Source organism: Spermophilus citellus (assembly GCF_964194105.1).
Source record: "Spermophilus citellus genome assembly, chromosome: 7".
In the NCBI taxonomy this organism is placed as follows: domain Eukaryota; kingdom Metazoa; phylum Chordata; class Mammalia; order Rodentia; family Sciuridae; genus Spermophilus; species Spermophilus citellus.
In genome coordinates, this window is record NC_138188.1 from 151,548,511 (window position 1) to 151,563,832 (window position 15,322).

General features: G+C 38.0%; 1 protein-coding gene across 12 annotated transcripts in view; it reads right to left on the minus strand.

The window, feature by feature from the left end:
• Positions 1–15,322, minus strand: part of GRIK1 (glutamate ionotropic receptor kainate type subunit 1) — a gene marked incomplete at its 3' end in the record, with an annotated part of 389,066 nt that overhangs the window by 122,878 nt on the left and 250,866 nt on the right. For all 12 annotated transcript variants that reach the window (XM_081302744.1, XM_081302742.1, XM_081302752.1 and 9 more), the window contains one exon: positions 8,763–8,944. In XM_081302744.1, the coding sequence (XP_081158870.1) occupies positions 8,763–8,944 (182 nt within the window). The remainder of the gene's footprint in view (positions 1–8,762; positions 8,945–15,322) is intronic.

Genomic DNA, 15,322 nt, shown 5'->3' on the forward strand with positions numbered 1-15,322 from the left:
CAAAGTGGCTGCACCAGTTTGCAGTCCCACCAGCAATACCAAAGGCTGAATGTTCTCTCTGATATGTGGATGCTAACTCACAATAAGAGGACCCCTTATTGGGTAGGGAAATATCAAACTGCTTGGTCTTATACTTAAGGATGACCTCATCCAAAACACTGGAGTTTTTTTATGGCATCATATTCTCCTTTTACCTCAACCAAGTCTTGGGCACGTAGAAAACACCCAAAAAGTTCAGTTGAATAAATGGTGGAATTTACATGTTGCAGGATAACCCTTAGGACGGACAGCATTTGACTAACAGTCAAAGGGCCAACTGAGGAGGAAGGATCCTTTTGGTAAAGTCTTATGTCTATGAAAATTGAAGAAGCAGATGTGGTTAACCTAGGAAAATGATATTTTACCTTCTTTCATCTGGAGGATTCTTTAGAAGTCTGATAGATGCTATGGACTCTTTAAAAATGGCGTTCTCAGGGGTGTGCACACTTACACAATTTTAAATCAAGCTAGAGTTCACTGTCAATCCTACAGGCACATGATGGGCCCAATATACACAACTCCAAATGCTTTTCATGATACTTTCTGGAGAATTATACTTCTGTTGTCAGGATAAATTTTGATTATCTTCTATTAAAGCTAAATTTTGATGAGGCAGGAATTAAACATTAGAGCATTTCTGAGGCATAATATATACATATGTTTTTTATTGCTTCCCAATTCAAATTGAGACATATTTTAGTCCTTTTCTAAATTTGCTTTTTGGAGATTTTTGAGAATCCTCAAATGGGTGTTAAGTACACTAAGAATATGGACAAATTGCACACATTTTCAGTAAATTGTTGGTTGTCTAATACATAATTCTTATACATGTTTAAATAACACATTCATATATATGAGCAGCTCCTTGTAACTTTGACTACATGCTCAGGGACTGTAAATAGATTTTAATATCAGCCTAAGAGAAACATAATTAGGATGAGAATGTGCTGCCAAAATAATTGTATAATATACTACAAATTTTCATCTAGTTAGTACAAATTGAGATGCATCATTATAACTTTGTCAGGATTTATACAAAGTAATGAACTTATCAATTAGCTCACTCAAAGACTATCAAAGGAGTTGAAGAACTTTAAAAAAGATTGTACTGCTTAATTAATTTCCTATTTCATTGGCAGCCTACTAAGTACAAGGCAATATGCAAATTCTTTATGTCTACATACTAGTAAAAGGATTCCTGATTATGTGAATGCATGGACGTTCAGAAATGAAGGAATTCTTACCAAGGCTTGAATTCAATAATTCTATCTATAGAAGAGGAAGCTGAGTTGAAGAGGAATCAACAGACCTGCTTGAAGAAGCATATTTACAGAATATGAGCATCCTGTGTGCTAAGAGTGTCCAGCACTGCCATTGAGTCTGTGACTTGGAGTCTCATTTTTCTCACATGTGATGTGGGATATTTCAAGAGGATAAAATGAAATCATTTCAGTTAAATGCATAGCATATTCCGGCATACAGTAAGTATGAAATAAATGGCAGTTATTTTATTCTATTAGTGAAAGAGCAGAATTTGCAACTGCATCTCTCAACTTGCAGTCTGAGATTCTGCTCACACTCCCTTAATATCTTTGAAAGTCACTCCATAATTGCAGGACAGTTTGTAGTCATGGGATAGCTATATTCTTGTGACATTCATTTGCAGAGTTTCTCTCTCTCTGCCTTAAGGGGGAAGAGATTTAGGATTTTGTTATTTTCACCATTTTCTCTCTATTACCTTCAGTTGATGCTCAGCAAATAAGCTGAATGAAGAATAAATTCTCTACTGTTTCCCCACCACAATCCCTACTCAGCCATGGGACTTTTGACATAAACAGCATTTCTTCAGGCCTTATATACAACCAGAAACAGTTGAGTGATTGAGAATAAAATGAAATGACTGCACACAAGGAGTACAAAGCTTAAATGAAATGTGTTCTAGATTCCGATACTATGAGAACCAGTTGGTATGTTATTGCACCTAACAGTGGCAGAACAAGATATTTACTTTTCCTATTAAATTATGAATCAGACATAACGTACCTGTGTTTACATTTGAATACATGACCAATGTAACTCCACATCATATTCAACCACATGAATGGGATTCTAATTAGAATAAGTTATACTCCATGCATGCATATGTCAAAATGTACTCCACTGTCATGTATAACTAAAAAGAACAATTTTTAAAAATTCTGAGATGAATTTAAAAATACCATCCCTGATATATATTGGCTGTGATCTTGGGCAAGTTATAAGATCTTTCTGAGCTTTGTGGGTTTCTTGTGTAGAGGGTTTCCCCATAATAATTAAATGAGTAATGCATAACCTGTTTAGCACAGAGTCTGCCATACTATACATATTGGTGAAAGTAGCCCTTATGTACTTGGCATACTTTACGTGTTTATCATCAGAACTGATGGATTTAAACATCCGATTTAGTGGACACAGCTTTGCAACCTCTTAGCATAGTGTGACTGTGTTTCACTTGATAATGTTTCCATCCCGAGAGATGAAGACTGATGTTTTTCTCTGTCTTGTGAAAACATGGAGTGAAACTTATCTAATTACCTCTGTTTGTCCTCATCACAGCCAGTGGGCACAACATATATAAGGAGAGAATCGATGCACACAATTATTTGATTAATCAGCATTACATCGTACTTCCTAGCTGAAGGAAACCAACCATTAAAAACTACATTTTCTCCCTGGCCCTGTATTTATGTTAATTGAAAGAGAACAAATGGAAAGAAAAAAAAAGCAAAATTTAAAAATGTGGGTAGGAGAAAATGCAATATAATTTTACAAAATGTTTTCATACAAAATGTTTTATGGTAACTAATGATTCGTTTCTAGCTTAATGCTGTTTGTCACAAATGTTGTGGGGGAAAAGAACCTCCTCAGGTACATTTGTTCTTGTAAATGATGAATCAGATTCCCTGAGTTGGAAACTGTGTCCATGTTCACCCACTGGCCACCTTCCAGCTCAGGAAATTGGCGGAGGCCCAAAGCAGCCTCCTGCTGGACAGAACACCATGGTGGCCCCTAGCTCTGCACCAGAGAACTATTAGCATGCCACTGTGCCCAAAATAGTTACTTGTTTGCTCAATACTACTATAGGACTTAAAAGCAACTATGTGGTTTTCCAAAGAGCTCAATTTATTTTTAGGTTTGGAGTCCTAAGCTCAAATTCATTAGAGTTTCTTGATACTCTAGAATTTTAGGGGTGGATGAAGCCTTTCTTTAGGGGAAACTGAGGTGCTTGGCAGAGTTGAGGAGTGGTGTGGAGGGAAGGCAGGAGATTTTGTAAATGACTTATTGAAAGCCTCCAGGACAGTTCTTGGCTCATTTCATTTATTCATTCAACAGAGTTACACTGAACAATCATTATGTGCCACATACTGCAATAGGTGCTGGGACTTGGGGTGGGAGTGGACAAAGAAGGCTCTGTCCTCTTGGAGATTACTGTCTAGTAAGGACTAAGGACAACATGTCTTAATTAATTATATATTTTTATTGTACTTACAGAGCAGACTCGGCAAAGTGTAGGGACCTAGGGAATGCAAAAATCCTTTTATCATTTAAGAAATATTCATGAAGATTTAGATAAGGCCAACTTTGAGGTAGAATGAATATCCTAGTCTTTGGCAACCGTAAATGCAGAAGCTGTGATGTGTTAAAAGGAGGGTATATGACAAGATGAAGCAGGACACCCCTGAGGTGGAGCACAGGAAGCTGGAGGCTGGCCAGAAGGCTAGAGAGTGGTAGGATCAGGTCTTGAGGTGTTCTGTGTTATGAGCATGCTCAGTACATAGTAGATAAAATTATTATGATTTCTGAACTTCAAGTTGTACTTGCCAAAGAGAAAACAACATCAGCTATGTCAATGGTTATTGCATTGGTTCAATGAGACAGTTGCTTGGCACTCAACCCCAAGCTAGACATGAGTTCTGAGTTTCTTGTGTAGAACCTTCCTATTTTTCCTCCATTCTTTAAGCTCATTTCCAATCCGCCAGTGGATTTGGACTCACTGTAAAAGAGTGTATATATAATGAGCAGTGAAGTGTCCATAGGAAGAAAGTGGGGCCTGGGGAAATTAGAAGTGAGGCGTTTTCATGTGGACGCTGGTTCAGGATAGCTCAGGACCCTGCTTGGAGGTGATGAGGGAAGAAGAAGGAAAGAGGAGACCAGATGACCTACTGCTACGATTGCATACCATCATAGCGTAAGATGCCAGGTTGTGTACCCTCTGACTCCAGAAATTTACATGACATACAAAAGCTCTGCTCCTCTGGCACCTAATCAAGTCTTGACATTTGAATTTCGAATGAATTTTGGGGAAATAACTTTTCAGATTCTCATCATATAGTACTTGTTCAATATGAATAGAAATAATTGCTTTGCCAGAGTGATTAGCATGCACAAGAATAACTATAGACTTTTCTCTATTTTTTTACTTTTAGATAAATGTCAAATATCTTCTCTAAAGTGCATTTAATCTATTATTTTTTTTTCCTTAAGGATCATTAAAAAGTGGAAAAATGTGATGAAGGTGCAGGGAGTGCAGGGCAGTGATGGGAGACTCACAGGAGGAGAAAGCCAAGTTGAGCCGGCAAAGAAAATGCTCTCAGCAGTGAGAGCTCAAGGACAATAGAAGCTATTAATACCAACCTCTTCTAAAGGATGCCTCATATAAAGTTTGTGGTCCCCCCGCCCCAGATATTTCTGGCAGCTTACTTCAGAACGGTTGTCCATTCTGATCAAGAGCCCTTTGTGTCGAAGAGAACGTACAGGCTCTGAGATCAGGCTGCCTGGAGACGGTACGGCAGCCCGGCTCCTCCGAGATTGATCTTGGATGAACCACTGAGTTCATCAGTTTTTTGTTGCAGTGACCAAAACACCTGACAGGAACAACTTAAAGAAAGAAAACTTTTTTTTTTTTTTTTTTTTTTGGCTCAGGGTTTCAGAGGTCTCAGTCCATGGTTGGCCAACTCCATTACATTCTGGCCAATGTAATCGCTGCAGGCTGCCAGCTCATGGCATCTGGGAAGCAAAGGATAAGAGAGAAACCAGGGACAAGATAAAGTCCCCAAGGCCACCCTACAGTGACCCACCTCTTCAACCACACAGTGCTATCACACAGTTGTCACTCACTAGTTCAGTCAAATTATTAATCCATCAAATGGCTTAATCCACTGTTGAGGTTACAGCTCTATTAATCTGATCTCTTTACCTCTGCCTATGGCTGAGTTACATGTGAGCTTTATGGGAAAAGAAATCACATCCAAACCTTAACAACCACTTAACATATTTGAGCTGGTCCCCTTAGTGCTGCAGTGGGCATACGGAACATTCTCAGTGGGTCATTTAAGATTGCATGGTGTACGATGCCAGACACCGTTATTGCCAGAGCCTGGGAAGTTACTCAGTAAAAGAGTAACTTTACTTCCTTCCTCTTCTTTCCTTAGGTAGAAAGATTGATAGAGCAGTGCCAGAATCAGGACCCAGAACTCCTGAGGCTTCAGGCTCCTGAGAGAATCAATTAGATGTCAGCTACAGAAAGGTCTCTGACTTTATTTCTACAGGTTATTGCCCTGGGCTAATGGAGCAAGTTAAATTGCATCACACAGAGTGCTTGGGGCTCATTTTTACCAGAATAGAAAGTCTGGAGGTGTTCAATATTATTTTGCAAGCACAACAGCTTCTGGAGTTTCAAATGAAGCTCTGTTAAGCCAACCTAGGTCTTCTCAGTTATTTATTTCAAAAGTAGCAATTGCATTTTCACATGCAATACAGAGGAACAATACATAATGGAACATTTTGCAAAGTCTCTTCCATCAAAATTATTTGCAGGTCACTAATCTAAAACAAAAACTGGATGAGCAGTCTGTTTTATCCCATCCATGAAACCTCATGGACAGTCTTGCTGCTAATATAATTAGGGAAAGTAAAAACAGGATAAAACACAAGACATTGGATGGACACAAAAGTGTTCCTGTCAATGGCTCCTGCAAAGCTGAACTGATCCTAATACCTCCACAAGACAGTTCTTGAGGGTACTTCTGTTAGAGGTTTTGCTTTTGTTTTTATTTTAATTGTCCTTTGAACAATACAATTCATAGAGCTACTTCTATCAGAGGGACTTCATGTTCCTGCTTATGAAAAACACAGGGGAAAGGCAAGCCGCCCTTCTCCAAGCCCACCCTGCACTTCGCTGTCCTATTCCAGGCCTCCTTTTGGGAAAGATGTGGTCTCTTATGTGAGCCAAATGGGTGCCTAACAGAAAGAATTGTCATTAGTAAACCATTCTCTCTAATGCAACAGAAGTCCCCAGTTTCTGTTAAAAAGGGCTCCTGGGAAGGAATGTTTGTTTGCATTTTGAGGGCTACATGTAAAATCTGGGTGTTTTTCTCATTCTGATCCACACACCATTACACACTTTAATGATTTATATTAAAATTTCAAAATGAAGCTGTAAGATAAAGGATTGTTGATTGTATTTATTTACCTTCAAAGTTTTTTTAGTTATTGACATCTTTGCAACATAGTTGATTCCTTTTCTGAGAGATAATTATAATATTAAAGATTTGTTAATGCAATTATAATCTAGAAGTAAGTAACAGGTATTCTTTTGCCTTATTGGAGGGATAAGAGTTTATGGGGGGGGGGAGTTACTGGATGTGTGACTCTGGAGAAGTCTTTTTGCTTCTTGCAAAGTATGAGGACTAGCTACAGCAACGTTTGTCATGGGATGGTATTCAAGTATAATTTAAAATATGTTCTATGACCCTGGATTAGTCTACTTTCTGTTGCTATTAAAATACCTGAGGCTATCTTAAAAGAGAAGAGATTTATTCAGCACATAGTTTTGGAGGCTGAAAGTGTGACATTAGTTAGCCTCATTCGTTTTGGCCTCAGAGGAGGATCTAATGGCAGGTGGCATCACAATGCTGGGTGTGCATGGGCAGATCACTGGGTGAGACAGGAAACCAGGGAGACTCAGGAGCCAGAGTGCTCTCATGAGAACTAGCCAGGGTGCCATGAAAAGTACATTAATCCCTCTGAGGGGGGAAGCCCAATGGCCTACCCACCTTCCACTAGAACCTACATCTTAAAGTTTCCACCACCTCAACATCACTGTACTGAGCACTAAACTTACACACTTGGAACTTTGACACTGCAAACATTATCCAAACTATAGCAGATTCTTAGTGGAATTTTTTTGTGTAATCATCCAGTGGATACTAGAAACATCTGGTTGACTTTCTTGATTGTGTATTTTCAGTGGAATAAAAACCTTGATTCTGAACTCAATGGTTACAGAAACGTGCTCTGCAAGTATGAGATAGAGCACTACAGAGTCAGAACAGATGACCATCCAAAGAGGGCTCTTCCTAGTGATTCAGGAATCCACAGTTCTGTATTTGCATGAAGGAGCCGGTCTACCTATGAAATCACTGTTCTTTACCAATTGACCTTATAGCAACCTCAGACCTTTCAAACCGAGAAACATAATAACTTGTATTATTTTAGATGACTGCTTTGGATTATGTGACCATAACCATTTAAATATAAATAGATACCTAGGAGACCACATGAATAGTATCTAGTTATTTTTTCTGACTTTCTCCAAGTTTTATCCCCTGATTTTTTTATTGCTGCTTCTATTTTAAAATTTGACTAACCTTTTCAGATGTACAAGTTGTTTAGCAGTATCCCCAGCCACTACCAACTAGTTGTCAGTACAGTGCCCCAATCCCAAATATGATAATCACAAATGTCTCCAGACATTGCTGCTTGCCCTTGAGGAACAAAATCACTTTGGAGTGAGACTTGGTAGAAGTCTATGCTTTACCTTTTTCTAGTTCTGAATTTTTATTCTTGACTTTATGACTAAGTGCTTAGAAATTATTACTCTTATTGTCATTATTATGCTACTGAACATCACTACTATCTTTCATCTATACAGGATAGCACAATGTACTAAACATTTCCACCCACATTATCTGTGGAAATTAAGGGATAGCAATTATTGTCTATAACAAATTAGAAAAGAGAAGTATCTTTTCTGTGATTGTCCCTGCCCCCTTTCTTATTGTGTTTGTAATCCAGCACATTGAACACAGAGATCTTGCCATAAGGAATACATGTAGGATGAGTTGGACATCATGTAAATGATAGCTGGCCCAGTCTTTTCAAGACACATAAAGAAAAGAGATGTTTCTTGAAATGCCACCCTCTCTTCCCCTCCTTGACTGGCAGGATTCACATACCACGTAATATACACAGGGGAATACACATCTACAATGAAAACCTACAGGTGGCTTTGTTGAACTTCCGGAGCCCCTTGGCTCTTTAAAGCCTTCTTAAAATTGCAATCTTTAGCCTCTACTGGACAGTCACAGGGTTATCACGCGAAAACCAGATGGCACTCTTTTTTTTTTTTTTAAAGAGAGAGAGTGAGAGAGGGGAGAGAGAGAGAGAGAGAGAGAGAGAGAGAGAGAGAGAGAGAGAGAGAGAACTTTCAGTATTCACTTTTTAGTTCTCGGCGGACACAACATCTTTGTTGGCATGTGGTGCTGAGGATCGAACCCGGGCCGCACGCATGCCAGGCGAGCGCGCTACCGCCTGAGCCACATCCCCAGCCCCCAGATGGCACTCTTGAGAAAGAGAAAATAACATTTCTCCCACACTTCCCACCTCCTCCCTAGTGTTCTTACCTGCTTAAGAATTTCAGCAGCTGTTTCATGTGAACAATCAAATATTACATAGAACTCCTTGCCCTTCTTCATCTCCTTGAGTAAAGGCTTGGCATCCTTATTCCCAGAGGGCAGCTGGCGGATTTTGATTTTAATGTTGTATCTGGAGGGAGCTTTGATGAGCTCTTGCAGACGAATTAGACCTGGAAAATGACATCCAATCATGCAACTGAGACTGCTCCGTATTGTTTATTGCCATTTACAGTCAAATGCATATCATTCCCAAAATGCATCAAGCGGCCACCTACCTAAAGGTTACACTATTGACTTTCTATTTGTCATTCCTCTTTCAGTGGTAGATTATACTGATATTTTCCCTTTGTGGGTATGTGTGGCTCGGAAGCATAATTTTCCCAAGTGCACTTTGAATTTATTTAGAATGCAATTGTCCTTTCCAGTTTTAAGCCAATACTGCAGGTCTTTAACAAATCAAGTCTGTGAAACTTTTGCAAACAAAAAAGTTGCTTGAAGTTTCCAAAGGTGCTCAGTGAAATAGATAACACCTGCTTTCTTAAAAAGCCAAAATAATTCACCAGGCACAGTGGCACATGCCTGTATTCCCAGCGGCCCAGGAGGCTGAGGCAGGAGGATCACAAGTTCAAAGCCAGCCTTAGTTAGCAAAAGTGAGGCGCTAAGCAACTCAGTGAGACCCCTGTCTCTAAATAAAAGACAAAATAGCACTGGGGATGAGGCTTAGTGGTTGTGTGCCCCTGAGTTCATTCCCCGGTATCGGCACCCGCCCCCCGCCCCCCAAAAAAATAATCCAAAATAATTCAAGGGTTTCTTTGGGGTTGCTAACTTTTTTAAGTTTGTCATCAAGTATTTACATACAATGTATTGTTTACCAGCTACTTTGGCTGTTGCAAACAATCTGTCAGTGATGACTATATAACCTAAATGACTCTATTTCTTGCTAAAACATTTGAATGTTGAATTGGATAATTTTTACTTGATTAAAAATACTACAGAATATTCTTAGATATTATAAGAATAAAAGCAGAAAAAAATTTAAATTGACCATTGGGAGTTGTATACAGCTAATTTGAAAGAGAATGTTCTCTTCATCCAGGTGTGGATCTACTGAGCTGCACCATTCCCTAGGAGATGTCCACCATGAGGTCAAGACAGGCAGCCTTATGAAACCTGCATCTTGTTTCCCGTAATGTTAGCTGGTGTTTGCTACACTGCATGATGTTGTCTCTCACTCAAGGACTCCCATCACATAGGAAAATTGACTTTCTTTTAAATAAGTAGTTCAGTGCCTTCAGTATTTGTCAGCATCAAGTAATCAATAGGGAATATTAAGCTTTACAGGTATTCAGATGGAAATTGTCAAATGCACTGTGCAAGATAGCACATGGATTCCAGCTACTTCCAGACTTGATGCACATATTTCTTCTTATTATTTTATTTATCTTATTATTTTTTTTTCCTCAGAAGTCACATTTATTGAAGCTTGAATGGGAAAGGTTTCTCTAGTACTGGAGTTAGGTCTAGTTCTGAAAAACAGTAAATGACAATGATCTGCTTTTCAGAGTCAGATGGAGCAATGGAGGTGGGGAAGGTTGTTGTAGAGCCATATCAAGATTTAGTGTACTATGTTTTTCTTCACAAAAAATAAAATTTAAAGAATAACAGCCTTATTGGGCTTTGCTCCTTTTCAAATCAATTATGTGGTTGAAGATTCTCAAATACCCAAAATGAGCCACTCATCTTCTTATTTCTGGATTCTTTTGTCCAGAACCACTGACGAGTACTTATAAAGGGGAAAAATCAAGCACATGGACCTATATATTTTTTTATTTGTTACATTCTTTAATCCTTCAAGTAATCCTATGAAGCAACCCTTATTATCTTTATTATTCAAATGCAGAAACTAAGGCCCAGAGTAACTACTCAGGGTTGCAAAGATAGTTAGGAGGAACAAATAGATTAAAATTGTTATTTGTGAGTTTAATGCTTAATCTTTCCACTTCACTGTCCTGCCTCATATATACAAGCTATTGGTGCTGTGGGAACAGAAACAGTTTAGGATTATTTGATGAGATGGGAAATAAACAGAATCAGGGACCCATTTTCCTTTCTTCTTTTCCCCAGGCTTCCTGCTTTGCAATCATGTTTTTTTTTTTCTTTTTTCTTTTTTTCTTTTTTTTAACTTGAGCATGACCATAAAGGAAAGCTCAATGTGGCCTTTAAATAAAATGGGGAAACATTTTAAAAGTGCATTTCATATGCTGCAAGGAACTGCTCTTTTGTTCTTTGTTGAATGGAATGTCAATCCTGAAGTGTGTCTTCCCATCCTTGTGATTTACATACTCTCTCCTGGCATTTAAGTTGACACACACATTTCACTTTATTCATTCATTTTTCAGGGGAAAATGTTTTCTGGATACTCAGTGGATCTTGATTCCTATGTTAAATCCTGCAAGGCAAACAACATCCTGCTTCAAGGTCCTAGAGTCCATTGAACTTTTTTATACCATGAACTCTCACAATGTGGATAAGGCATCAAGTACCACCTAAATTTGTAGGTCATAAGCCTAGATGGCTATAGGCTGGAATAACTTGCTCAAGGTCACATAGATAATAATGGCAGATTAAGTTTTGAAGCCATATCTACCTTCTGAGAGCAAACTAGGGCTCTTTATAATAAATCAATAGATCTGCCTGACTTTTGAATTTCATATCAACTTGATTGACTATGTAAATAAATACCTGGAAAAAAAAACAGAAAGAAAACTTAGAAACAGCATAAAACATTAAACTTCTATTTGGCACATGAGGGCATTCAGAAACATAATCTCTCACACCAACAAATGGAATCATCTATTTTCACAACTGTTTCATAAAATAAAGCATATTTTGATACCAAGATAGGGGGAAAAAAGGTAACACCTCAACAAAGACGATCAGTTTCTAAATGGAAGTGATATGTTCTACAGGAAAACACCTCTGTTCTCCAACTTTTCTCATTTTGTCAGTATGCATGCAAATGGACCATAGGAATGGGGAGGATCCACACATTTAAAGATTACAGACCCAAGTTGTGAGCAGAACAATGAGCCAGGAACACTGATTTTACATTTCTCTTCCTGAAGCCATTGTTTGCTTAAGAAAACCCTTTCTGGGCTGGAGATGTGGCTCAAGCGGTAGCACGCTCCCCCTGGCATGCTTGCAGCCCAGGTTCGATCCTCAGAACCACATACAAACAAAGATGTTGTGTCCGCCGAATACTAAAAAATAAATATTAAAAAAAAATTCTCTCTCTCTCTCTCTTTAAAAAAAAACAACCCTTTTTGCCTTCATTAACAAGTGATGTAGAATTTACAATTCAAAGGCCTTTTGCATTCACAGAAGACAAAATTTAGAGAAAGCTTTCTCTTGTATTTGCATTTTTTTTGCAGCAGTCCTTCAATCCTGTACATTTAACTGTAATGAATAGCTAAAAATCATTTGCTAAACAAATAATTACCTCAGGGAGGGGAAATCAATGTAGGGACAACACCTGGCTTTGCTAATCATCCTCCTGGGTCTGAATGCCACCCTGATGAAGTCACCCAGCCCTGCCAAGTCTCCAGTTGTAGAGAATAGTAATGGTGCATGCAAAACTGGTACTGGGGTGTTTTTCTAGCCCACTGAGGTGAAGGGACTTTAAAATGAAATGCAGATAAGGGGAAAACCAGACAGACCCAAGCGAGTGACATTATACAATAAAACTGATCACATCTTGACTCTTCAAAAATGTCAGTGTCATGAAAGGAAGGCTGAACTGTTCTGGACCAAAGGAGACTGAAGAAAACTGACAAGTAAATGCATGAGTGATCCTGGGACAATTAAAGAAAATGAATTTATGACATGTATAATTTGATATATACTTAGATGATAGTATTGTGTCATTATTAAGTTTCCTGTACTTAGAAATTATAGGGTAGTTATAACAAAGAAGATCCTTGTTCTTAGGAAATATACTCTATGGTATGTATGGGTAAAAAGGTCTCAATACCCACAATTTACTTTCAAATGACTCAAGGGTACTACTACTTACTATTATTGTCATTGCTGTTTAGTTGTTTTGATATGAGAAAATATTAGAGCATTAAAGCAGATGTGATCAAATAATAGCAACTCCTGAATCTAGAAGAAGGTGCACAGAAGTTTACATTATCACACACTTTTCTCTAAGTCCTAATCTTTCTAAATAAAAAGACAAAATGTGCAAATATAAAAAGAATAACATTAGCTCCTCCTTCTACCACCCCTCCCCTCAGGAGGGAAACTGGAAATGTACCTTTGGTTTGAAAGTGCTTTGGAAAAAACATTAATTATTTCACTTGAGTTTGAGCTGGGCTCTGTGTATAGAGATAACTTTAAAAAATGTCCAAACTTCCAATTCTTAAACACTTGCTTTGGCCGCCTGTCTTTGTGTGCTCACATAAGACAGAAAATGGTAATTTGTATGCATGTTGACTGATTTGGGCAACAAGTGGAGCATATGGAAGAGGCGTTTAAAATTTCCTGTGCCTTCTCCTGAAATAATAATAAACCTTGCTATTTACATTGCTTCTTTCTATGAATTATGCTACATGCCCTATAAATAGCTCAATAAGCCTGGAATATACCACAGAGATGGATGTGTGTCAGTGTTGTTTTAAAGGGAGGAAAGTGAGGCATGGTGAGGTTAATTGTTTGGATCGGCCTGAAAATGAGTCATAGATGCCAGGAATTGAAAGCAACCTCAAAGGTCAGACCCCTACTTGATGCACAAATCCCCTCCACACAGCTGCTGCTAAACACCTCTTGGTTTGAGAAATTCTCAACTGTACGTTGCAGTCCAATTCATTTCTGGATTGCTTTAGATGTATTTAATGAGTCTCAGTTTAAAAGAAAAGTACCTATGTTTTCTTGATTCTTAATTCAATTTCCTGTTCATTAAACCACACAAGTGGGTTTGATGCTGTAAAAATATAATTAACCATGGGGACCCAAAGATCAGATCCTGTTTTAAATGTGAATTTCTTTTTCATTTGTACTTAGAAACATGCAAAATGGCATTTCACCAATTTGTTGGTATACTAATACATCCAAACCTAATAAGATTCTTAGGGGGATCTCTACATAAAGTGTGAATCCTTCAGAGGAGAGGAAAAAAACCAGAACTGAGAAATAGAAATGGGTGAGGGAATGAATATCTGGGAGGACAGCACTTTTAAATGCAGATCTTCATAGCTGTGATTTTTCAAAAGTGCAAAAAAAGGCTAGTTGGAGACATCCAAAAGGAAAGTTGTGTCCCTTGATCACACTGAATAGTATAGCCCAAATATTTGAGATTAACTGTACTGCAGTTAGTTTCACCAGTATATTTTGGTCCTGAATTCTTGATAATATCAATGGTAGCTAAAATAATACACCTGGAACACAATATCTAAAGACTCTTGCACAAAATTCTGAAAATTTGAATATGGTTCTGGTCAAAGGACAGGGTTAGGGGACATGAAAGGTAGAAAAGAGGGAGAAGAAAAAAAGGAACTATAATTCTTTACAAAAATGCTAGATGTATCAAGATACCTGATTTCAAATTCTACTATAGGGCTACAGTAGCAAAAACAGCATGTTATGGACATAAAAACAGACACATAGACCAATGGAATAAAATAGAAGACAGAAGACACAGAGACAAACACAGTTGCAGTCATCTGATTTTTTTTTTTCTTTTTGGTAGTAAGGATTGAACCCAGGTGCACTTCTTCACTGAGCCACATCCCCAGCCCTTTTTATATTTTAACTAAGTTGGTCAGAGCCTCACTAAGTTGCTGGTGCTAGTCTTGAACTTGTGATCTTCCTGCCTCAGTCTCCTGGTGTGTACCACCATGTCCAGCCAGTTATCTGATTTTTGAAAAAAGAGCCCAAAAAGGTATGTTGGAGAAAAGATCGCTTCTTTAACAAATGGTGCTGAGAAAACTAGGTAAGCATAAATAGAAGAATAAAATTAGATCCCTATGTCTCACCTTCACAAAAAAGTCAACTTGAATTGGATCAAAGGTCTAGGAAAAGTACTAGAGACTTGACAAGTGCTAAAAGAAAACACTCCAATGTATAGTCCCCAATAGGACTCCTTTCACTCAAAATTTAAAACCAAGAATGAAAAAAAAAAAGGGATGGAATCAAATTAAAAAGCTTCTTCATATCAAAGGAAATAACAGTGTGAAGAGAGAGCCTATAGAACAAGAATAGTCTTTGCCAGTTACTCTTCCAACAGAAGATTAGTATCCAGAATATATAAAGAATGGCCCCCTCAAAAAAAAAAAAAACTCATCACAAACAAAACAAATCCATTCATAAATTGACAAATTAACTAAACGGACATTTTTAAAAAGAAAAATACAAATGGCTAATGATTACATGAAAAAAACGTTCAACATTTTTAGCCATCAGAGTAATGCAAATCCATGCTACACTGAGATTCCTTCTCAAGTGAAAATGGTAATCATCCAAAACACAAATAGCAAATGCTGGCAAGAATT